The sequence below is a fragment of the Silene latifolia genome, chromosome 10 (genome assembly GCF_048544455.1).
Source record: "Silene latifolia isolate original U9 population chromosome 10, ASM4854445v1, whole genome shotgun sequence".
Taxonomy (NCBI): domain Eukaryota; kingdom Viridiplantae; phylum Streptophyta; class Magnoliopsida; order Caryophyllales; family Caryophyllaceae; genus Silene; species Silene latifolia.
In genome coordinates this window covers 105,914,763-105,940,975 of record NC_133535.1, presented here as the reverse complement: position 1 = coordinate 105,940,975, position 26,213 = coordinate 105,914,763, and the positions used below count along the sequence as shown (strand labels likewise).

General features: G+C 39.6%; 1 protein-coding gene and 1 long non-coding RNA gene across 2 annotated transcripts; both read right to left on the bottom strand.

Annotated features, from left to right (window-relative positions):
* Positions 1-17,540: 17,540 nt before the first annotated feature.
* LOC141608021 (uncharacterized) lies at positions 17,541-20,813 on the bottom strand. Its single transcript, XM_074427370.1, has 2 exons — positions 18,937-20,813; positions 17,541-18,792 (listed from the first exon to the last, which is right to left on the bottom strand). Exons 1-2 carry the CDS (start codon positions 20,811-20,813, stop codon positions 17,541-17,543), a joined length of 3,129 nt encoding a protein of 1,042 aa, XP_074283471.1.
* A 1,006-nt stretch (positions 20,814-21,819) lies between these two features.
* LOC141609111 (uncharacterized) lies at positions 21,820-23,544 on the bottom strand. Its single transcript, XR_012527216.1, has 3 exons — positions 23,429-23,544; positions 22,654-22,714; positions 21,820-21,972 (listed from the first exon to the last, which is right to left on the bottom strand). It is a non-coding gene; the product is annotated as an uncharacterized LOC141609111 (long non-coding RNA).
* Between the last annotated feature and the right edge of the window lie 2,669 nt (positions 23,545-26,213).

Here is a 26,213-nt window from a genome sequence, read left to right as displayed (position 1 = left end):
GCCTATCGAAAGAACGTGCTTAAGTTACATGGAGTCCCTAAGGACATAGTGTCTGACAGAGATGCGAGATTTATATCGAGGTTTTGGAAAGAGTTGCAGGAATCGTTGGGAACAACTTTGAAGCTGAGTACTGACATTTCATCCTGCGATGACGGACAGACGAGAGAACAATCAAGACTCTTGAGGATATGTTGCGAGCTTGTGTGATGGACTTTGGTGGTAGCTGGGAACAGAGGTTGGACTTGATAGAATTTTCATATAATAACAGCTATCACACTAGTATTGGTATGGCACCGTTGGAGGCTTTGTATGGGAGGAGATGTAGGAGTCCAATCTGTTGGGACGATAGTGCTGAGGCAGTGGTTTTAGGACCAGAGATGGTGCATGAGATGGTGGAACAGATTAAGATGATCAGGGAACGGATGAGAGCAGCTCAGGATAGGCAAAAGAGTTATGCAGATCTACATCGCAGGGACATAGAGTTTCAAGTTGGGGACAAGGTTCTGTCGAAAGTGTCTCCTATGCGTGGGGTTATGAGATTTGGGAACAAAGGCAAGCTAAGTCAGAAGTTTATAGGGCCTTATGAGATCTTAGAGCGAGTTGGGGAAGTTGCATATCGTCTGGCTTTACCAGCTGCATTAGAGAGAGTGCATAATGTGTTTCATGTATCGCAGCTGCGGAAGTATGTGAGTGACCCGTCACATGTGTTTGAGGCAGAGAGCTTAGAGCTAGATGAGTCCTTATCATATCTTGAGGTGCCTAAGCAGATTCTTGACCGAAAGGTTAGAAAGACTAGGAGTGGTGAGACAGTTCTGCTTAAGATCCTTTGGTCTAACCACGGGACTGAGGAAGCTACATGGGAGCCAGAGGAAGCTATGAAAGAGCGTTACCCTTTCCTTTTTGATCAGGTATGTATGGTTACGGGGACGTAACCTTGTTTCTTTTAGGGGGTAGGAGATGATCGCGAGCAGTTTTTAAGAGTTTTTATACCCCGTTTTGTATGTTGCGTCGGTATGTTTGTCGGGATGAGTTGGGTTAATAACATGTTTTATGTTGAATTTTGTTTCGATTGTTGAGTCGGGAGTGTTATGGGAGTACCTTTGTTTAATAGTGGTTTGAAGTTCGGGGACGAAGTTCTTTTTAAGGAGGGAAGACTGTAATACTCCGTATTTATGAGTCTTTGGGTACTCTATCGAGTAGGCCTTACTCTGTCGAGTAAGGGTAAGTTGCGTTTTAGAAAAGTTTCTGACCTGTTGGGTACTCGATCGAGTAACTAGGATACTCGATCGAGTAAGGGGGTACTCGATCGAGTACCTTGGGTACTCGATCGAGTAGCGGTTTTTTTTTACGGGGAGTTTTCTCGGGTTTTGTTAATTATGCGATTAAGATATATAACCTTCCGTCATTGTTTCTAAATCACTTTTGCAAAATCTAATTTACTGTTTAAGAGAGAAAGCAAGCAAGTTCACCATCTTAATCGCATTGTTAGCAATTCCTGGAGTTTGGGAGGTCGGTTCTCATCGTTGGTTATACCGTTGAGTTCCTTGCATCGAGGGTAAGATCTATGTACCCTTTTTATTGTCTTTCCTTTAATTTGGTTAAACCCTAATATAGGGATTTGGGGGTTTTTGAGTAGTATGTGATTTGGTAGCATTTATATGTTGTATGATAGGAGGAGGGTTCATGGAGGAAGCTTTTTGATACGGCAGAGAGACCGTCCGACAAAGTGTGCTTTCCGGTAGGATTTCCTACTCGTATTAGTCCCATAATGGGATGTTGGTTGATGTGTTGAGATTGATTGTGTGATATAGTAATTGTATTGTGACGGTCGTGATTGCGATTGTGATTGTGATTGTTGTCTGTGGTTCTCGAGGCGTGTCCTACCGAGTGGGGTCACTTGCGGGAGTGGCTTTACGCCCTAGTTTCGCCTTCTGTGGAACCCGCCACATAAGGGATGTGCACATTAATGGACGGGGTTATCGCTCACTATGTGGAGCGGGGATTTGGTGGGTACGGCTGCGGTCCCCCATCGGGGTGGTGGGTCCAGTGGACGATCGGTGATTGAGATGATTGGAATTGGTTGGTTGTGTGTGTGAGTTAAGTTTGTCTGTTTATCTTATTGTTGATATATATATTGAGTTGTGTGATTAGTATTGACCCCGGTTGTTGTTTTGTAAACTTGCGGTGATCCATTCGGGGATGGTGAGCAGATATTGAGGAGGTATGAGATGAGTCCGGGATATTTGGGATTGCCACGACATGATGATAGGAGTCTTCCATCTGTAGCTTATTAGTTTATTTACATTTCAGTTAGAAAATCGGTTTGAGAACATGTATTACACTTTTGGTTTGGTTTTGAGAATTGTAACTCTTCACTAAGTATTTATATTTAAACGTTGTTTCTTCATTGTTTATTTGATTATCATTGCCTCGGGTAACCGAGATAGTAATATCTTCATACCTGAGTGGTCCTGGTAAGGCACTTGGAGTATGGGGGTGTTACAGGCGAGGAGTAACCTGTTGCGATGGGTACTCTGGTAGAGCTACACACTTTAGTGTGTAGTCGGTATTGAGGAGTTGGTGATGGAGTTCGGGTTGATGTGACGATTGAGCTGTTTTGATACTTGTCTTATTGTGATTGTATTGTGTGATTAGTACTGACCCCGTTTAAATGTTTTAAAAACGGTGGTGATCCATTCGGGGGTGGTGAGCAGTTGTTTGACAGGTATATCTTGGATACGCGAGGGATCTAGCAGGGGATGGAGTCATCACATATCAGAGTCTTTAGTCTTCCGCTGTATTTGTTAAGAGAGTTTCATTCAGTTGGTTTATAGTCTGAGAACAGTTGTATTTTACTTTACAGTTTTGTTTGAGACATGTAATCGCTTAAACTATATTTACTTTTAAAGTACGTTTCTTCATTGTCTTATGATTATCATTACCTCGGGTAACCGAGATGGTAGCACTTCCATGCCTTAAGTGGTTCTGGTAAGGCACTTGGAGTATGGGGGTGTTACAAAATGGTATCAGAGCGACGATCCTGAAACCTGTAACCAATGAATGTAATGAACCTAGGGAGTCTAATTAAAATGAACCCGGGGTAGAAGTTGTAGGAGCTAATGCAAAGGCTTGGGAGACGTCCTAAAGTCGCGAACTCGCCCTACAATTTTCAACCGGTCACATGGGATATGAGTCGGGATCGCTATGTGTTTACCTTGTGTGTTGTGTATCTATATAGTAAGGTGTTGTATGAATCGATGGATGCATGCATGTGGAGGATGTGAGATGTGTAGTGAAGGATAATGATGATATGATTATGTATGTTGTTGGTTGAATATATGAATGGTATGAAGGATGATTTATGATCTGGCATAATAAGGAATATGTGATTAGGAATGTTGTGTCGTATACGTATATTGTGGTTGCGTAAAGTCATATAATGAAGTTTTATAATTGTTTTCTGCTGTTTCATATGCACATGTTGGATGAATTAATTGGAAAAGATAGAGTGACAATTGCATGAGAATATGAATTTCGTAATTAAGAATATGTTTATGTGACGAAGTGGGTTTGTAATATATTAACATGGAAATAGGATTTGTAATGTATGAGTATGTTTTATTTTACGAAAAGTTATAAAGTTAAAGTATGTGGTAGTACATGATTGATAAGTTGAATGTTATATGAGCATGATAGATGTCAATGTCTGGCTTTTGGTAGGTTGTAACATGTGGTTGGGGATTGTGGTTTTACAAGTATCGAGTCGCTTTTGTTCACCTTGTTGATGTTTAAGCTGTTTGAAAGAAAAAAATCAAATAGTTATGTCGTCTGATTACAGCAAAGTTGTCTTCAAACTGTTATAACTTGAGATGCCTAAATGATTTTAATGTGATTCCAATTGTAGGTGATAGATTGTTCTTTTACTATTCTAACGATAGGTCACACGCCCAAAACGACCAAGAAATGAGTGAGTTATGACCGTTTTACGAAAACTGGACAGTGCTGAGAAATGCGTAGGGTACTCGATCGAGTGGCCCATACTCGATCGAGTGCACCTCTTGGTACTCGATCGAGTAGCCCTTACTCGATCGAGTAGCCCTGGTAATTTGTTATACGTGTCTCTGACTTTCACTTACTCGATCGAGTAAGTCATTTACTCGATCGAGTGGCCTGTACTCAATCTAGTGACCCCTGTTTTGGGTCATATGCTTATCCTTTGACTTCGTTGCATATTATGTTTAATTCAAAGGTGTTATTTTGCTTCTTTATGCATTGTTTTACATGTATGTTGGTCTTGATACGTAAGTTACCCAGTCTTATGGTGTAGTGAGTTGCACCTTTGGTGAGTAAGAGTTCGGTGGGAGGACATGAGTTATATGTGTTGTGATAGATAGTGGAAAAAGAAAAGGAAGATTGGTATGGTTTATTGCGGCATGAAGCATATTTTGTGAGATGAGATGAGTGATATGATTGTGTGCTGAGTAATGTAAAAGTAAATGAATGTGGGCAAGGGATGATGTGAGTTTATGGAACGTGAGAATGAAAAGATTGAAATGAGGGACGCAAATGGTGGTAACTTGAGATTCGCAAGGGATTATGGAGGGAGATGGTTAGGAATTATGTTGGTTAAAAATATATGTAATGAAAGATCATTTTAGAGGGATTGAGAAAAGTGGTATATAGTGAACTTAATGGAGATATGGCGCGACGTGGATTTGCAGATAGTGAGTGAGTTTGGGAATTTGTATTATCAAGAGGTGAAACTAATGTGTGATTTCCTTGGGCAATTAACGGTATAAAATGAATTGTGATTTCTAGAGATGTAAAAAGGGAGATGCAATTGTTTGAATATTAAACGTTGATTCTATGGACAGATTAGTGGCAAGGGTGAGTGATAGCATAATAAGAGAATATCTATGGTAAGAAAGAGGGAGATGATGTCGATATAAAATAATGAGATGTGAGTTTTGGAGCAATGAGAAGGTAACCGAAGCACTAGAGAGTTAGATAGAAATAATGAAGAGTTGAATTATTAAGTGATTTTGTCGAGGATAAAAGAAAAGAATGAGGGGAGTAAAACTAGGAACATGTTCACCGAGGTTATGTGATATAAAAGTAAGGAATCGTCGAGATGTATGATACTATCATGAGGATTTGAGTTTACAGTTATATAGAAGTTCCAGGACAACATGATAATCATGAGTTTCGAGGAATTAAAGAAAGTAAAAGTTGGGTAAAGAATTTGCACGATATGAGATTTTGGTGGTGAGTCGGGTGACGATACAATTAAGGATGAAATTGGAAATAGTGTTGAGGTGATTTTTGTTGATGTATTTGATGTTCGTTATTTGGGATGATAACCAAAGATAGGAAAGAAACTGTGATGTTTAGAGATGAGTGTAAGAGGCGTGATGTCCGAACGATGGTAGGGTTGAGGGGTTGTCACTAATGGTTAAGAGTGATGATAAATAGGAAAAATGGCCATTCTAAAGGGGTTGATTTTATAGAGACCCGATTGATGAGTACGGTTGTGAGGAAGTATGAGGTGTGGTCTTAGGAGACGGTTGCTAGTAGTTGAGTATTAGTTGAATGGTTATTCTTGGCAGGAGGTGATGGTTATGCGAATGGGGAAATATGTTATGAGGGGCATATGAGTTAAACTCGGGCGACAGGTAACCTTTGTTGAGTGGTAACTTACGTGATCAGAATTGACTGGTGGGATGTGATTACGGGTCTATGATGTATATAAACGTTTGTGTGAGGTTCTGACCTCACGATAAGTGGTATGGTGTGATAGATATAAAGTTGTTATCTGAATGTCCTGTAATATATGTTGGATACGATAACCTAATGGAATGGTGTTTAAAAGGTAATAAATTGACTGATTTGGCATGGCTAGTTATGCTTGTATGTATTCATGATATATTTTATTCTGTGATATGGTATGGGGGACAATATTCATGCGGTTCTTACCTGTTAAATTCATATAATTTGTTGCGTTGTGATTAGTAAAGTGTATTTGTGTAATTTTTCTTGTCCGGAAAGTTATGCTAAGTCAGTATTCATGGGAATTGTATGTGGTTGTGATGTCTATCGATGGGGTTGTTGTGCCTCGGGTGGTGATCCGGGCACGGTACTTCGTTTTGTGATGTGGATATTTTTGCGCTGCGGTGCGGCTGTTGGTGGCGGTGTTGCGATGCCGTCACCGGTTGTGGTGGAGTAGGCGAGATGATTATGATACGAGTTTTTGAAAGTACAAAGCAGTTAAACATAGATTGTTGTTTTGTTTGCTGCTGTTCCTTGTAAGTTTTGGTTGAACATGTAGACTGTTGTTTTGTTTGTTGATGTTTCTTACCAGTTTCAGTTTGGGAATGAGGGTAGAGTATGATATGAAATAGAGTTGTATATGTTTTCGTTGTTGTCATGGTATAGTGATATTCTGTTGATGGGACACAGTTGTGAGAAGTTGTTACAGTAATTTTGATCTTGTTTAAAGATGAGGCATCAGTAGTCATAGTCATGGCAAGTGATTCATGGAACATGTGTTGTAATGATCTGAAAGCGGCAGGTGGTTCATAATATTTTGTTGAGATAGTGAGTGCAGGGTATTGGGAATTGGTGTCATGTTAAGTTATGTATGAGTTTTGCGGTAATGAAAGAAATGAACTTGAGGATCTAGTGTGAGTGTACGTAACAAGTGTGGATCGTGAGTTATGCTTTTGGCGATAGGAGTTTTATATAGTTTACATAGAGAGGTATGTCATGTTGCGGTAATGTGGAAGAGTTGAAGTTTTGGGTTAAGCTAAAGATTTTGAGGTATAGGTTAGGTGGTGTGACGAGTGAACTGAAGTATGAGAATTGTTTAAGTAAGAGAGCCTTAGATATATGCATGACGAGTGTTTAGATTATAGGTGGTTATCTTTGTCATGCGGTGGTGATAAGGATAATGAGAAGATATAGCTAGGATTTAGTATTAGTGAGTTACGAGGACGTAACATTTGTTTTAAGAGGAGTAGGATGCGATAAAAGAGAGTTTTATGGTTGTGCTTGTAGTAGTTCGGTGTTTAGGAATGGAAGAATACTTCAATAGTGTTAACAGTTGGATGATGATGTTTAGGAGTTCGAGAGTGTTGACAGTGGCATGATGATGTTTATGAGTGTGAGTAAACTTCGAAGATGAAGTTCCTTTTAAGAGTGGTAGAATGTAACATTCCGTTTGATGTCTATGAGTGTCTTGATATTGGATTTGCTAGTGGATGATATATTACGGAGCTAGCAGCGTTTGTGGACGGTAGTTGGTAGTGTATGGAGTTAGTGTTGAGACAGATATAATGGAGTTGATACGATATCGTGAGCCATGTTGTGGAGGTAGGAATAGTTAGTGGAGTTGGGGTTACGAGTTCATGTTTGGTTGGAGTTTTGTTTTGAGTTCTTAGTTACATTGTTGTGTCTTGATCGAGTTAGTATGTTTGTTTTTTAGTATGGGTTGAACATCGGGGACGAAGTTCTTTTTAAGGAGGGAAGACTGTAATACTACGGTTTTCTATGTCTATGGGTACTCTATCGAGTGGGGCTTACTCTGTCGAGTAAGTAGTTTTTGACGCAAAAAAAGTAGAATCCTTTTGTAGGGTACTCGATCGAGTAAGTTGGGTACTCGATTGAGTAAGGGGCACTCGATCGAGTACGTTAGTTACTCGATCGAGTAAGTGTGTTTTACGGGGTTATTTTGACGGGTTTTGCTAATAACGCGAGTTTAATATAAAAGGTTTCCGTCAGTTTATTTCATCACTTTTTAACCTTTCAAAAGAAAAAGGAGTTACGTAGTTCTCTCTCGTCGCGTTGTTGGCAAATCCCCAAGGCTAGGAGTGTCGGATAATCTTGTTCTTTGCATCATAGTGTTCCTTGCGTCAAGGGTAAGATCTACATACCAATTTTATAGTATTTAGTTGACTTTGTTTAAACCCTAATTTTGGGAATTGGGGGTTTTTATGATTTGTTAATGTTAGATTGTGATTATGTGATTATGTGATAGGAGGAGGATTCGTAGAGGAGAGGTTTTGAGACAGCTGTTGAGATCGTCTGTTTGTGTTTGCATTCCAGGTAGGGTTTTCCTACTCAGTATTAGTCACATGATGTGTTGGTTGTGCTTTGTGATTGTTGAATATTATCATACGAGTATTGTGACGGTTGTTGGTTTTGATTGTTGATAGTAGTTGTGGTTGATTGTATCTGTCTGTGTTCTTCGGGGTGCGTCCCTGGCTGAGTGGAGTCACTTGCGGGAGTGGCTTCACGCCCATTATTCGCCTTCTGTGGAACCCGCCACAGAAGGGATGTGCACATTAATGGATTTGGGTTTATCGCTCGACGGAGATGAGCGGGGCTTAGGTGGGAACGGCTGCGGTCCCCCACTGGCGGCGAGGAGTAACCTGTTGCGATGGGTACTCTGGCAGGGCTACACACTTTAGTGTGTAGTCGGTATTGAGTAGTTGGTGATGGAGTTCGGGTTGATGTGACGATTGAGTTGTTTTGATACTTGTCTTATTGTGATTGTATTGTGTGATTAGTACTGACCCCGTTTAAATGTTTTAAAAACTGTGGTGATTCATTCGGGGGTGGTGAGCAGTTGTTTGACAGGTATATCTTGGATACGCGGGGGATCTAGCTGGGGATGGAGTCATCACATATCAGAGTCTTTGGTCTTCCGCTGTATTTGTTAAGAGAGTTTCATTCAGTTTGTTTATAGTCTGAGAACAGTTGTATTTTACTTTACAGTTTTGTTTGAGACATGGAATCGCTTAAACTATATTTACTTTTAAAGTACGTTTCTTCATTGTCTTATGATTATCATTACCTCGGGTAACCGAGATGGTAGCACTTCCATGCCTTAAGTGGTCCTGGTAAGGCACTTGGAGTATGGGGGTGTTACAGGTGCAAATATTGAAGGATCCCCGTCACGAAATCATCCCTAGGAAGGATGAAGGGATTTGGGCGGTTATAGGGTTGGTATTGGAAAGGGTAGGGTGGTATCACAATCTTCTCATCTTCATTTCTTGGTTGCTCATGTTGTTGTTGTGTTGGGGGCGGTACTTGATTGGCTTGATTTGAATTTGTGGGGACGAGATAAGATGGGATTGGAGAAAGAGGACCTCTTCTTGGTGAAATTCTTGGCAAACCATTCATTGGTAAGTAAATGGGGTTGCTCCCCTTGGTGATCCATTTAATCCTCTTCTCATAACCCTCATGGGTTATCCAATGGTGTTGAATAAGAATTAGATCCTCGTTGATTCTCGTATTTCCCGGAAGTGGAGTATACTCATTGTTTTCATTAAACTTGGGATTGAAGTGCTTTGCAAGTCTTGTGATGAGTCCTCCATTGACAATATGCTTCATACCATCATCATCCCCGTTTCGGAATTTTGCCCATTTCTCTAGGAGAACAAGTGGTGCATTGAAATGATATCCACTTCTCTCTTGGATCTCAAGATATGACTCCATAAAAACGAGGTCTAGTTCGTTCACTATCGCCGGATCTCGGCGAGCAAGAATAGTTCCGGATAAGAATCGGTAGGTGAGCCTTAGGATGTGGTTTTAGATGTGAAAGGCCAAACATTCTTTAATATATGAAAAATCTCGTCCCGTCATGGCTCTCCACAATGGTGCTACATTATACTTCTTTGGTCTTGATGTTCGGGTAGGCGAAACGTCTAAACCGAGCACATTTGCAAACTCGACAAGAGTCATCATCCTTGTTACATTTTCCAATCTAAACTCTACACAAATTGTCTTGTTCAAAGTGGTAATCTTTAAGAAACTCAAGGACAAGAGACCGATAGGTTCGTTCATGCATATGGAACAAAGTAGAAAGACCAAATAACTCGAGAGAGCTTCCGTTTGGTGATAGATTCCAAGTTTTCTCAAGGTTTTATGGCACATGAATTTGGTAGGAAGAATATTCTTACCAAGTAGTCAGTGGAAAACGAGCCTTTGAACATCATTGACAAACTCTACATTGGAAAATTCATCAAGCTTAGTGAGGTCAACTATCTCCTCATGTTCTCTTCTTAAAGTTTTGATGTGAGAAGTAGATGAGCTTTCTCTTACCCTTGGTCTTCTTCTTTCTCTAGATAATGATCCTCTTGGTCCCATTCTTTGATGTAGATTTGGAATTTGACTTGTTGAAATATGGGGATGCTCTTTGTGAATTAGATCTCCTTGTGAATCTTTTTGAAACCCTAGATTTTGGGAGTTTTTGTTTTTGTTGGGTGAATAAGTGCTTGATATATGATTGGGGTCATAAGAGAGGGGGGTTTTATATTATGAGTGGAAGGAAGGATGAGGTGTCACAAATTGTGTGGTGGGGAGGTTTTTAATTGGCGAAAAATCGGAGAATAAGACGCAGGGAGACGAGCGGATTCTGCCTCGGGACGCTCGGATCTCTGACCACGGGGACGCGCGCATTCTTTGCGGGGCGCTCGGATTGTCATCCAGGACAGATCCCAGATTCTGAAGTAGCCAGGACGAGCGTATGCTAGTAGGGACGAGCGTCTTGCTGTAGTAGGACGAGCGGATTCCATAGAGGACGCTCGTATTCTCTTCCAGGGAGAAATGCCAGAAATTGATCCACCAGGACGAGCGGATTCTTCATTGGGACGACCGTCCTGACCGAGACGAGCGGATTGTTACTGAGGACGCTCAGATCTCATTCCAGAAAAAAACAGCTGCTTCTCAGCTCTCTTAGGACGAGCGGTTCACTAGGGGGACGCTCGGGTTGCTTGCCTGGACGAGCGGATTCCTCATGGGACGCTCGGATTGATCCTGTTTTTCCTCTACTCTGGTGTAGGTGCTTCCCCACACTTGAATTCTAATTCCTTCATTCATCAAAATGATTAGTGACCCTCCCTCACTTACTCTCATGGCAAGAATCATGTTTATGATTAAAAATGCAATAAAGTTAAAGATACAAGTTAAAGGGGTTAGTATATTTACAAGTGGTGGTTTGGAGACGACTCCACCAAACTCTCCTTATGATGATCTTTTGAAGGAGGAGGAGGCCCGAGGTAGGTGACCTCGACCTCTCCAATAAATGCTCCTTCATAATATGGTTTCAATCTTTGGACATTAACTTTAAATTTGCTTTCATCTTCCGACTTGATCTCAAAGTCTCCATACTTTCCTACCTCGGTGATCACATAAGGACCCATCCATCTAGAGTTCAATTTCCCGGGAAAGAGTCGATATCGGGAGTTGAATAGAAGGACTTTGTCTTCCTTGTGCAAGGCTTTTTGCTTGATTCTCTTGTTATGAAGCAACTTTGTCCTCTCTTTGTAGATCTTGGCATTCTCATAAGATTGTAGTCGTAATTCTTCCAACTCTTGAATTTGTATCATCCTCTTTTGACCACTTAATTTGAATCCTTCCAAAATTCCTTGAATTTCCCATTGTGGGATGCACCTTCGGTAGAGCCCATCACTACACTCTTTGTAGATATTTGGGTCATCCCAAAAGTATCTCTTTACTTCGAACAAAAACCTCTTCCTTTGGTTGTAGTTTAAGTTTGGAGAGAGTACTCTTCCAACAATATAGTTGGCATAATCGGCAAACCATGGAGTAATATGCCTCTCAAGTTGTGTTTGGATGGCCATTAAGAAATCATCGGAGAAAGAGTCATTGATCGGTGTTTCTCCTTCTTCATCATGAAACCGGATTCTTGACAAGTGATCCGACACTATATTTTCGGCCCCTTTCTTATCTCTTATTTCTAAGTCGAATTCTTGAAGAAGCAAAATCCATCTCAACAACCTGTGTTTTGCCTCTTTCTTTATCAAGAGATGTCGAAGAGCATGGTGATCCGAGAAAACGATCACTTTTGATCCAAGCAAATAGGAACGGAATTTGTCTAACGCATAGACAATGGCAAGGAGCTCTTTCTCGGTGGTATCATAGTTCACTTAGGAGGAATCAAGAGTCTTGCTTATATAGTAGATAGCATGCAAAGCCCTTCTTACCCGTTGGCCAAGAACCGCTCCAACGGCGTAGTTGCTAGCATCACACATAATCTCGAACGGTAGTTCCCAATTTGGTGGTTGAATGATCGGTGCCGAGATTAGTGCTTCCTTAATTCTATTAAAGGCTTCAACACACTCATTAGTGAAATGGAATTGGTCATCTTTAAGTAAGAGTTGAGTGAGGGGTTTCGCGATTTTTGAGAAATCTTTTATAAAACGGCGATAGAAACCCGCGTGACCGAGAAAACTTCTCACCCCTCTAACATTCACGGGAGGTGGGAGTTTCTCTATCACCTCAACCTTAGCTTTATCTGAAAGATCATTGATCCATATTAGACTCTCTAATAAAATTAATTTATCTCATAAATTGTTGTTTATGTGATCTATGTAACATGCATGCTAATATGAAAGCATAAAAAGAAAGTATATGTAACACCCCGCTTATCCAAGAGCCTTATGTTAGGCCTCTAAGATAAGAGACGGTGTTACCATCTCAGTTACCTGAGGTAAATAGTATAAGAAACAACGTTACCGGGTACTTTAAATGTAAATTTAGCGAATGGTAAAAAAAAAGATACTTGTCCGCATTGGACTTACAAATCCCACGGCTAAAAGCCACCAATAAATGAAGTACTAAATAAATTTAATTACAACTGACAAATTTAAGCGATACCTAATAAGTAAAGTCCAACTACTAATGATAAATAAAAGTGATGACTCGAGTCCCAGCTCACATGTCCCAGCCAAGCAACAACCATCAGCTATACCTGCTTATAAATCTATTTCCATGACGGAAATAGACAATTTAAAGACAACAATGAACACACAAGTCAACAATCTAAGAACCATAATAAAATAAAAGGACATGCGAAATATATAAAAAAAAATAAACAATGAAATGAATACGAAGTCACAATGTCACGGTCTCAATAATATGCCACAAGTAGTTTGTTGCCGAGGCTCTCGGCCCAAGCTCAACCACACCATGTCGACTAGCCACGCCAGGTCCAGGGCTAACTCCTCACACCATGCCCTGCCTGTCCTATCCAAACCAAGGTCCACGGCTCTTCAACATCCCCGTGCCTGGCCTATCCAAAACACAACCCACCTCGTTCCAACGCCAACACAATAATACGTATCCACAATGCCAATAGAATAATAAAAAAAAAGGTATGAACTACCTCAATGCCAAGTTCCTTTAACTCGATATAATATGCCAACTAAGTAATGAAATAAGGTAAAATGTCCACTGAAAATATAAACATGACAAGAGCAACTTAAAGCAATAACGAGCAGCCACCAAAATGGAACTAAAAGCACATGGCTATCATACTAATTATGACGCACCAATTACACAGCCAACAGTACTACTCAGCAACCAAGACCAACGAATCACCGTAATGCAAAGCAAATAAGCACATAAAGAACCCCGCAAGTAAACGTTGAGTAGCTAGCCTACCTTTAGCAAATGTCCAAGCTCGGCAAATAATAGTAAAATGCTTCCTCGACAAAGTCGTTACCTAAAAAAAACAATAACACGAAATAATCACCAACTAGTCTAATCAATTTAGCATATAAAGGTTAACTAATTATGACAACTAAATAACACCAGCACAGCATAGTCGATGACTCTGGCTTAGTCGATCGACATCCCTCATTTACTTGTTTTCCATATAAAATAAAGGGGAAATACAGATTGGTTATGATCTATAACTATAATCTCCGAGCCCTGAAGGAGATGAATTCTGTCTATGCTATGCCTATGCCGTATGAACTTTTCCCTTGAAACATTAGTGCCTTATTTTTATCTTTGTTACTTTATATATATGCATATGCCATCTAGCCATATATTAAGGGAGGGGTACTGATATTGGAGAATGTATTGACCTAAGGAGATTTACATCACTATAATGCCAAAGACGCACACCAAACTACTGACAACACCAGCGATTACGACACCAACTAACACCCATACAACCATGTATAAGACGGTCTTAAGGCGGGGTATAAGACGGTATGAAAATTTAACACAACTCATCCTAATACACGGTTCAAGCACGAGTGTTTCAAGGCCAACCACACCCCAATCCATGGTTAGTCAATATCTTTAAAACCGTCTCAACAAACGATAAATAAAAAAAACCCCAATTCGATTCCTAGGGTTACATAATCGACATAAACACAATACTAACTAAGCTAATAATTGAATAAATGATGATAGGATAGTCTTACTTACGAATTAGGCTGAAAATAAGCTAAGAAATCGTCTAAAAAGCTGATCAACGAACCCCCAAGTCCCTTCGTCGAGTTTTCGCCGTATCGTCTCTCTGCCTGATTTCCCCTTTTTTTTTTTGATTATGTTATGAAATAAGGTGTTTTCTTTTATCTTAGAGTATATGTATCATGGGTCAAAGATGCTCAGCTAATACACGGCCCAACTAGGTGAATTTATCTTGTTTCTTTTTCTTTTTCTTTTTTTTTTCTTTTCTTTTTTTTTTTTGAAACCGTCTCGCTTATTAATCCTGACTCATAGTCAAATATTAAGGAAATATAAATGCTAATTGACTTTTTATAAAAATCACAGGTATTACACGTATCCACAATGCCAATAGAATAATAAAAAAAAAAGGTATGAACTACCTCAATGCCAAGTTCCTTTAACTCGATATAATATGCCAACTAAGTAATGAAATTAGGTAAAATGTCCACTGAAAATATAAACATGACAAGAGCAACTTAAAGCAATAACGAGCAGCCACCAAAATGGAACTAAAAGCACATGGCTATCATACCAATTATGACGCACCAATTACACAGCCAACAGTACTACTCAGCAACCAAGACCAACGAATCACCGTAATGCAAAGCAAATAAGCACATAAAGAACCCCGCAAGTAAACGTTGAGTAGCTAGCCTACCTTTAGCAAATGTCCAAGCTCGGCAAATAATACTAAAATGCTTCCTCGACAAAGTCGTTACCTAAAAAAAACAATAACACGAAATAATCACCAACTAGTCTAATCAATTTAGCATATAAAGGTTAACTAATTATGACAACTAAATAACACCAGCACAGCATAGTCGATGACCCTGGCTTAGTCGATCGACAGCCCTCATTTACTTGTTTTCCATATAAAATAAAGGGGAAATACAGATTGGTTATGATCTATAACTATAATCTCCGAGCCCTGAAGGAGATGAATTCTGTCTATGCTATGCCTATGCCGTATGATCTTTTCCCTTGAAACATTAGTGCCTTATTTTTATGCTGTTACTTTATATATATGCATATGCCTTCTAGCCATATATTAAGGGAGGGGTACTGATATTGGAGAATGTATTGACCTAAGGAGATTTACATCACTATAATGCCAGCACGCAAACCAAACTACTGACAACACCAACGATTACGACACCAACTAACACCCATACAACCATGTATAAGACGGTCTTAAGGCGGGGTATAAGACGGTATGAAAATTTAACACAACTCATCCTAATACACGGTTCAAGCACGAGTGTTTCAAGGCCAACCACACCCCAATCCATGGTTAGTCAATATCTTTAAAACCGTCTCAACAAACGATAAATAAAAAAAACCCCAATTCGATTCCTAGGGTTACATAATCGACATAAACACAATACTAACTAAGCTAATAATTGAATAAATGATGATAGGATAGTCTTACTTACGAATTAGGCTGAAAATAAGCTAAGAAATCGTCTAAAAAGCTGATCAACGAACCCCCAAGTCCCTTCGTCGAGTTCGTCGCTGCTGTATCGTCTCTCTGCCTGATTTCCCTTTTTTTTTTTGATTATGTTATGAAATAAGGTGTTTTCTTTTATCTTAGAGTATATGTATCATGGGTCAAAGATGCTCAGCTAATACACGGCCCAACTAGGTGAATTTATCTTGTTTCTTTTTCTTTTTCTTTTTTTTTTCTTTTTTTTTTTTTTTTTGAAACCGTCTCGCTTATTAATCCTGACTCATAGTCAAATATTAAGGAAATATAAATGCTAATTGACTTTTTATAAAAATCACAGGTATTACAGTCTTCCCCCCTTAAAATGAACTTCGTCCCGAAGTTCACCCAAGACTAACAAAAGACAAACCTACTAAAAGCATAAATTACTAAATTTAGATGGTGTTTGACATTCTATCCTCCTAAAAGGAAGGTTACGTCCCCGTAACCATATACGTACCTAATGAAAAAGATGAGGATATCTCTCGCGCATGGAGGCTTCGGTCTCCCAGGTAGCTTCCTCCACTTCATGATTAGACCATCGCACCTTCACTAAAGACACTTCACCATTCCTAGTATAGCGAACTTTGGTGTCCAATATTTCCTTAGGAAATTCTTCATAAGTCAGTTGTTCATCCAGCTCAATATTCTCAATTTCCAGCACATGTGACGGGTCACTTACATATTTTCTCAACTGTGATACGTGAAACACATTATGGACTCTTGCTAAAGCCGGAGGTAGGGCAAGACGGTATGCTACCTCTCCAACTCTATCCAGAATCTCATATGGTCCCACATATTTCTGACTCAACTTTCCACGTTTCCCAAATCTCATGACTCCCTTCATTGGTGACACTTTAAGCAACACCTTATCACCAACATTAAACTCAATCTCGGATCTCCTCAAATCTGCATAACTTTTCTGACGATCTTGAGCAGCTTTCATCTTCTTTCTAATTACTTGAACTTGCTCAATCATCTCTTGGACCATTTCAGGTCCTACCACCATCCTCTCAGCACTATCATCCCAGCAAATTGGACTTCTAAACCTCCTACCATACAAGGCCTCAAAAGGGGCCATGCCGATACTGGCATGGTAGCTATTATTATAAGAGAATTCAATCAAATCCAGCTTCTCCTCCCAAGACCCTCCAAACTCCAAAATACAGGCCCGAAGCATGTCTTCTAGTGTTTGGATGGTTCGCTCCGTCTGACCGTCTGTCGCAGGATGAAACGCTGTACTCATCTTCAATTGTGTTCCTAACGACTCTTGTAGCTCCTTCCAAAATTTAGATATGAACCTCGAATCCCTATCTGACACGATATCCTTAGGAATCCCATGCAATTTCACCACATTCCTCCTATATGCCTTAGCTAACTCAGCCTTACTCCAAGTATCTTTCATAGGAATAAAGTGAGCAGACTTAGTTAATCGGTCCACTATTACCCATATCATATTGTTCCCCTTTTGACTCTTAGGTAATCCCACAATAAAATCCATAGATATACACTCCCATTTCCACTCAGGAACCTCCAAGGGCTGCACTTTCCCTTGAGGCCTCTTATGCTCTCCTTTAACCCTCTGACAAGTCAAACACTTAGCTACAAATTCCGCTACTTCTCTTTTCATTCCAGGCCACCAAAATGTTTTCTTCAAGTCTTTATATAATTTATCTCCACCAGGGTGAACTGAATATGGAGTATTATGAGCCTCAGACAAGATACTCCTCTTCAATTCTTCATCATCAGGAACACACCAACGACCCTCAAAGCGGAGGCTACCATCAAAGATCTAACCCAAACCGTGTAGTCTCCCCCACCGGGCAGCAAGGGCCCACCATTTCGCCATTCTAGAATCATATTGCTGCTTCTCCCGGATCTCAGAATACAACTCGGGCTCTATAGTCAAATCACCAACACTCTCTCCTTTTCTTATCACATGAACTCCCATCTTTTCGATTTCATCTCTCAGGCTCACACGGGACAAAGCACTGCATAAGTGATGAATAGATTTCCTACTTAGTGCGTCTGCCACCACGTTTGCCTTCCCCTCATGATACACAATTTCCATATCATAGTCACTAATTAGCTCTATCCACCTTCTCTGCCTCATATTCAACTCTCTCTGGGTATAAATATACTTCAAACTTTTATGGTCTGAAAACACCTTGAACGTCGCGCCATACAGGTAGTGTCTCCATAACTTCAGTGCAAATACTACGGCTCCCAATTCAAGATCATAGGTAGGGTAATTCTCTTCATATGGTTTCAACTGGCGCGAAGCATACGCTATCACCTTCCCACCTTGCATCAAGACACACCCCAACCCATTCTTTGAGGCATCAGTGCACACCTCAAAATTTTCACTTCCCTCTGGTAAGGCTAAGATAGGAGCTGTGGTCAAGCGCTCCTTAAGAGTTTGGAATGCTGTCTCACAACTCTCATCCCACCTAAACCGATTCTCCTTCCTCATCAAGGCTGTTAAGGGCTTAGCTATTTTCGAGAAATCCTTCACAAATCTACTATAATACCCAGCTAACCCCAAGAAACTTCTAATATCTGTCACATTCTTCGGTACTACCCAATTAGATACTGCCTCAATCTTACTTGGGTCCACCGACACTCCCTCTTTCGAAATCACATGGCCAAGGAATGCTACTTTCTCTAGCCAAAACTCACACTTGCTCAATTTTGCATACAAGTCATTATCCCTCAAGGTCTGTAAAACTAGCCTCAAATGTCGTTCATGCTCTTCTTTAGTTTTTGAATAAACTAGAATGTCATCAATGAAAACAACCACAAACTCATCTAGGTAAGCACTAAACACCCGGTTCATTAAATCCATAAATACAGCAGGTGCATTAGTTAACCCAAAAGGCATTACCACAAATTCATAATGGCCATACCTAGTCCTAAAAGCTGTCTTAGGAGTATCCCCTTCCTTGACTCTCAACTGGTGGTACCCCGATCTCAGGTCAATTTTAGAAAACACACCAGCGCCACTCAGTTGGTCAAACAGGTCATCAATGCGAGGTAAAAGGTATCTGTTTTTGATAGTCACATTGTTCAACTCCCTATAGTCAATGCACAATCTCATACTTCCATCTTTCTTCTTTACAAATAGGACAGGTGCTCCCCAAGGTGAAACACTCGGTCTCACATAACCTTTCTCTTGTAACTCCTCTAACTGCTTCTTTAATTCCTCCATCTCCTTTGGTGCCATCCTATATGGTGCTTTTGAAATTGGTCCAGTCCCAGGTTTTAAGTCAATGCTAAAGTCTATCGCCCTCTTAGGTGGTAGCCCAGGAATTTCTTCAGGAAAAACATCAGAAAATTCACACACAACTGGGATTTCATCCCTCTTAGGTTCGACCTCTCTCGTGTCCCTTACGTGACACAAATAAATTTGACACCCCTTCCTCATATACGATTTTAGGGTCGCAACATTTATAAATTTCACCTTTGGTTTCATCAGAAAACCCTTATAAGATACTCTCACCCCTTTAGGCCCTCTTAAAGATATTTTCCTTTGGTAACAATCTATAAAGGCTCTCTGTTTAATCAACCAATCCATTCCCAGAATTATCTCGAAACTTCCTACAGGAAACTCAATTAAATCTACTAAAAATATCACCTCACCAATCTTAATTTTTACATCTTTATATATTTTAGTACACCTTACCGACTCTCCCGAAGGTATCCCCACATTATCACTAATAAGCACTGGATCATTTAACTCTAGGTATTTGGCATGCTCACAAGACACAAATGAGTGGGTTGCTCCCGAATCAAATAATACTAAAGAAGGTTTAAGATTCACAGAAAATGTACCCGAAACGATGTGAGTGTCGTTCTCAGCTACTTCCTTCCCAACCATAAATAATTTCCCGGCTGACTTCTGACCCGAACCTTGAACAGTTGTAGCTGACTGGTTACCCAACTTTACTCCACTTGCTTGATTGCCATTACCCACATTCTGCCTGTGATATGAACCATTCCCATAATTATTACTCCCCTGGTTCAGTAACTGGTTGTACCTATTGTTGCTGTTGTAGTTACTTTTCTGGTTATACCCCGAATTGCCTCTATAATCGGACTGAGGAGTCCTGAAACCACCATCTCCATTACCATTATTGTAGTTATTTCTTCCTCCGGATCTGCATTCGGCTCTTACATGGCCAAACTTCCCACAGCCAAAGCATTGTCGCTTCTGGATGGAGCCTTGGCCGCGACCTCCACTAACCCCACGGCCGTAGCTCCCACCATTATTACCTCCAAAGCTGCCCTGCCCGGCCCCATCAGAGAAGTAGGCCCGGAACTGGTTCTTCTTCTTACTCCCACCTGCTCCTTCACTAACCGTCTCAGCCTTTCTTTTCTCCCCCTTTACTTTCTTCTCCTCCTTTATCATATCCGCTATCCTCTCCGCATGACCAGCTCGCTGGGAAACCTCTTCCAGAGTGGTTGGCTCACCAGCTACTAGCCTCTTCTTTATGCTCACAGTCAAACCCTTCTCGAACCTCATCGCCAGCATCTCTTCATTGAAATTCAAGTCTGCTACATACTCTGACAGTTCCATAAACCGATTATGATAAGTCTCTACTGTCATGTCATCTGTCATTTTGAAAGAATCAAACTCTGCCCTCATCTTGCTCCTGATATGTTCAGGAACAAATGTAGCCCGCAAAATCTTCTTAAATCCTTTCCACTTCACATACGGACTATTATTATTAGCAGCAGATTCTCTTATGGCCTCCTTACTGCGAGTCCACCATAGCCTAGCTTTTCCTTTCAAGTAGAATGCAGCTTGATCCACTTGCATCTCCGCCGGACAACTCAATAGCTCGAATATGTTGTCAAACTCGCTACACCAGTCTCCTAGTAACAATGGTTCACCCATGCCATCATACTTTGTTGGATTGTGCCTTGCAATAGTGGCACTCATTTTTGCAGGATCTTCGGTTGAACTCTTAGCCTTCAACGCGGCAGTCAAGGCTTCATTTGTAGCGATCAGTCGGTCTATCTCTTCTTGGGACATTGTAGTAGGGACAGATTTCTTTGGAGGCATTATGAAATTCTATTAAGAATAAATAAGATTATGAGATAAGGAATAAGCATTTACGTATTGGAGCTAATATATTATGTATATACTACTATTAATTGGAGAATAAATATAAGTGAAGAATAAATCCCTGCATCAACAATAAACTACTCAGGTTGGGTTTATTTCACCCTGATCTGAGGTAAATAATCTAGAAATCAGCCCTCTTAAGAGCACAAATTTCATTTCTCAATTACTTATATCCACTCTAACATTCACTTTATCATACACTAAACTTAGTACTTGGCTTAGGGGCACACGTTCCGCATGTTATATTCACAATATAGTGCACATAAGAATTCACACGTTCCCTTACACACTAACATGCTAATTAAGAAAACGTTAATCACCACACATGTTATAATGCAAATGCAGTATGATTTCCTCCTTCTATTTGGCATATTCTATGGAAACTTGGCATTGGGCACTTTAAATTAATTTCTCTGAACCTTACGGTTCTACACCCTCCACGAGGACTTAACCTTTTGCCATTAAGGCCAAATTTTATCATACAGTACCTGCAACTTTCGTTAGTTACACAAGCAAACAAAATAATACATAAAAGCATCCACTCTAACTACCCACTCTCACTGATTCTCACCGAGGTGCCCGGTTCAAAACTAGAAGGGCCATAACCCGAATCAAAGACGTCTCCCCAACTCGAGCTAAGGGGGCTCCTAATAGTTTCTATCCGGTGTTCATTTTATTTAGACACATCCTAGGTTCATTTAATTCATTTGTTTTATGCCATAGGACCGTCGCTCTGATACCACTTTGTAACACCCCGCTTATCCAAGAGCCTTATGTTAGGCCTCTAAGATAAGAGACGGTGTTACCATCTCAGTTACCTGAGGTAAATAGTATAAGAAACAACGTTACCGGGTACTTTAAATGTAAATTTAGCGAATGGTAAAAAAAAAGATACTTGTCCGCATTGGACTTACAAATCCCACGGCTAAAAGCCACCAATAAATGAAGTACTAAATAAATTTAATTACAACTGACAAATTTAAGCGATACCTAATAAGTAAAGTCCAACTACTAATGATAAATAAAAGTGATGACTCGAGTCCCAGCTCACATGTCCCAGCCAAGCAACAACCATCAGCTATACCTGCTTATAAATCTATTTCCATGACGGAAATAGACAATTTAAAGACAACAATGAACACACAAGTCAACAATCTAAGAACCATAATAAAATAAAAGGACATGCGAAATATATAATAAAAAAATAAACAATGAAATGAATACGAAGTCACAATGTCACGGTCTCAATAATATGCCACAAGTAGTTTGTTGCCGAGGCTCTCGGCCCAAGCTCAACCACACCATGTCGACTAGCCACGCCAGGTCCAGGGCTAACTCCTCACACCATGCCCTGCCTGTCCTATCCAAACCAAGGTCCACGGCTCTTCAACATCCCCGTGCCTGGCCTATCCAAAACACAACCCACCTCGTTCCAACGCCAACACAATAATACGTATCCACAATGCCAATAGAATAATAAAAAAAAAGGTATGAACTACCTCAATGCCAAGTTCCTTTAACTCGATATAATATGCCAACTAAGTAATGAAATAAGGTAAAATGTCCACTGAAAATATAAACATGACAAGAGCAACTTAAAGCAATAACGAGCAGCCACCAAAATGGAACTAAAAGCACATGGCTATCATACTAATTATGACGCACCAATTACACAGCCAATAGTACTACTCAGCAACCAAGACCAACGAATCACCGTAATGCAAAGCAAATAAGCACATAAAGAACCCCGCAAGTAAACGTTGAGTAGCTAGCCTACCTTTAGCAAATGTCCAAGCTCGGCAAATAATACTAAAATGCTTCCTCGACAAAGTCGTTACCTAAGAAAAACAATAACACGAAATAATCACCAACTAGTCTAATCAATTTAGCATATAAAGGTTAACTAATTATGACAACTAAATAACACCAGCACAGCATAGTCGATGACCCTGGCTTAGTCGATCGACAGCCCTCATTTACTTGTTTTCCATATAAAATAAAGGGGAAATACAGATTGGTTATGATCTATAACTATAATCTCCGAGCCCTGAAGGAGATGAATTCTGTCTATGCTATGCCTATGCCGTATGAACTTTTCCCTTGAAACATTAGTGCCTTATTTTTATGCTGTTACTTTATATATATGCATATGCCATCTAGCCATATATTAAGGGAGGGGTACTGATATTGGAGAATGTATTGACCTAAGGAGATTTACATCACTATAATGCCAGCACGCACACCAAACTACTGACAACACCAGCGATTACGACACCAACTAACACCCATACAACCATGTATAAGACGGTCTTAAGGCGGGGTATAAGACGGTATGAAAATTTAACACAACTCATCCTAATACACAGTTCAAGCACGAGTGTTTCAAGGCCAACCACACCCCAATCCATGGTTAGTCAATATCTTTAAAACCGTCTCAACAAACGATAAATAAAAAAAACCCCAATTCGATTCCTAGGGTTACATAATCGACATAAACACAATACTAACTAAGCTAATAATTGAATAAATGATGATAGGATAGTCTTACTTACGAATTAGGCTGAAAATAAGCTAAGAAATCGTCTAAAAAGCTGATCAACGAACCCCCAAGTCCCTTCGTCGAGTTCGTCGCTGCTGTATCGTCTCTCTGCCTGATTTCCCTTTTTTTTTTTTTGATTATGTTATGAAATAAGGTGTTTTCTTTTATCTTAGAGTATATGTATCATGGGTCAAAGATGCTCAGCTAATACACGGCCCAACTAGGTGAATTTATCTTGTTTCTTTTTCTTTTTCTTTTTTTTTTCTTTTTTTTTTTTTTTGAAACCGTCTCGCTTATTAATCCTGACTCATAGTCAAATATTAAGGAAATATAAATGCTAATTGACTTTTTATAAAAATCACAGGTATTACAGTCTTCCCCCCTTAAAATGAACTTCGTCCCGAAGTTCACCCAAGACTAACAAAAGACAAACCTACTAAAAGCATAAATTACTAAATTTAGATGGTGTTTGACAGTATAAGGAAAAACAATTTCCTTACATTGAATATATGGTAAAATGGGCACAAACTAGTTCTCCTTACTAGTTTGTTCTTGAGCTAAAATGATGTGGATGATCCTCCTTGAAGTTGCACCCAAGAACTAACCCAAAAATAATAACATGTTTGTACTAGTAACTTGTTAATATTGCTCCCTTGATAAATATTAGTAAGATCACTAACTTATCTTAGTAATATTAATAATGAATACTAGTGATGAATTATTGTAGAGAGATAGAGTGAAATGTTCACATGCAAAAGATGGTAGAGTGTTGTATGAGGTAGTGTAGAAATGTGAACAATATAAGGAGTGTAGAAGTGGGGAAAGTGGCGGATGGTGGAGTACATTAGTGGACAATTTTTGTCTTATAATTTTATCTTACATCACATGCAAAATCTTGTATAAGATAAATTATGGTAGTATACAAATAAGGTAAAATGATTATGTGAGTAATCATCCACTACACTTATTTTACACGGTCCACTTGACCATTTACGGGTCCATGTTGGTTCTTATATTTGTCGCACAAATCCATGTAATTTTTATTTTAAACATCGTATCATGTTTAAATACTTCCATAATTAAATCGTCCAATTCACTCCGTAAATATACGTGTACCACTACACATATTATTTACGTACTAATATTAATCACATTAATCAATTAGTACAATTTTAGCAAATTAACAGTTAATTAACTAAAACCCGTTTCCCAAAACTTATTATTTAATTATCGCATAATTAAATAATAACTGCCGCTCCTCGAGTTCGCAACTCGAAATCTCTCTAAAAATAATCGACTAACTTCTTAGTCTAAAAATCAAGGGACTAAACAAATTGTATCTCATACAATTAATTAGTTATCTATTGGGGTTCGTTCCTTTAGGTGTGACCGAAAGGGGTCAGTTGATCACCGCCGGCTCACGACAATAACGTCAAACTCTAGTCAGCCAACCGTTATCGATTTACGTTAATCAACTGACGAGGATCAAATAATTAAATATCTGATGATATTCTATTAATGAGATTTATTATGTTAACGTACTATTGTGGAGGACACTAACTCCAACAATCTCCCACTTGTCCGACACAAGGTGTACGCTACCAATTCTCTTGTCCGTTTTAATCTCCCACTCCATGCAAGGTGTCTTTCAGGTCGCACTTGCACATGAACACATCGCGAGTGGTTTTCTCGATCGGGAGTGTGACTACCTGACCGGAAAAATCTCTCACAGATTACTTCCGAGCGTGGCCACGCATTTGCAGTCATTAACTCCTCGAGTGGCCTTGAGATATAGTTACCCAACGTGGGTGGACAATTCCTGTATGCCCTATCTATCATATTGCACAATACAGCTCACCATGACCTAGTAAATGCCCTTTTGGCCTCCTTTCACGGCACGACCTAGGACAAAAACCAAAGTCACTCGGAAACTGCACCTGCTCAGATAATAGTCTCTAGTCAAAAGAATCGACTCATTAGAACATCTTAGAGATCCCCGCCACGACCAGGCGTCTATAATAGAACTTAGGGACTCTCTAAATGGTCACTGTCCGACAAAGTGTCACACACTCTGCCTATGTAATCGACCAGTCATCACATATGACCTTATGGTGTTGAACAACCATCAATCGACTTACAATCTAGTCACTCCGAGACGTCACCTCATTAAGCGACTAAGGACAAAATACAATGTTCATCTTATTCACTTGAATAGTGTTCAACATTGTCTCCACAACTTATTCAGATAAACAAGGTATTCTGGTTTTCAGTCAAACTGAATAATTGAGTTCTTAAAGAAAATCTAACAATGAATGCGATCATCACTTATGTAAATATCAATACTCTATCAAATATTTACATAACGATCTTTAGCAATTAAGGTATACTCTTCAATCACATTGAAATGACATAACCATCATGTCTACCTTATGCCAACAGCTTTGGTTAGAGGATTAGCAACAATTGCACCACTCTAATTTCCATTGCAATTTTCCTTTGTTCTATGCAATCTTTTCATCACATAAAGCATTTCTAAGTACATGTCAAAACACGTTTTTAGACTCTGATTTTAAAGCCAGTCAAACACTCCAACTGTTTTCACAGTCTCTTGGGATAAGATATTCGGCTAACAGAACTACTCTAGTCCCATTAAATTCCGGTTATCAACTATCGCTTTTACAACATCGAATGCTGTAATGTACTTAGCTTTTCGTTCATGATTTGTACGCATAACACTTATACATACACATATTTCATATGACATCTTTTATGTATGACTCCTCATACATATCTTCTTT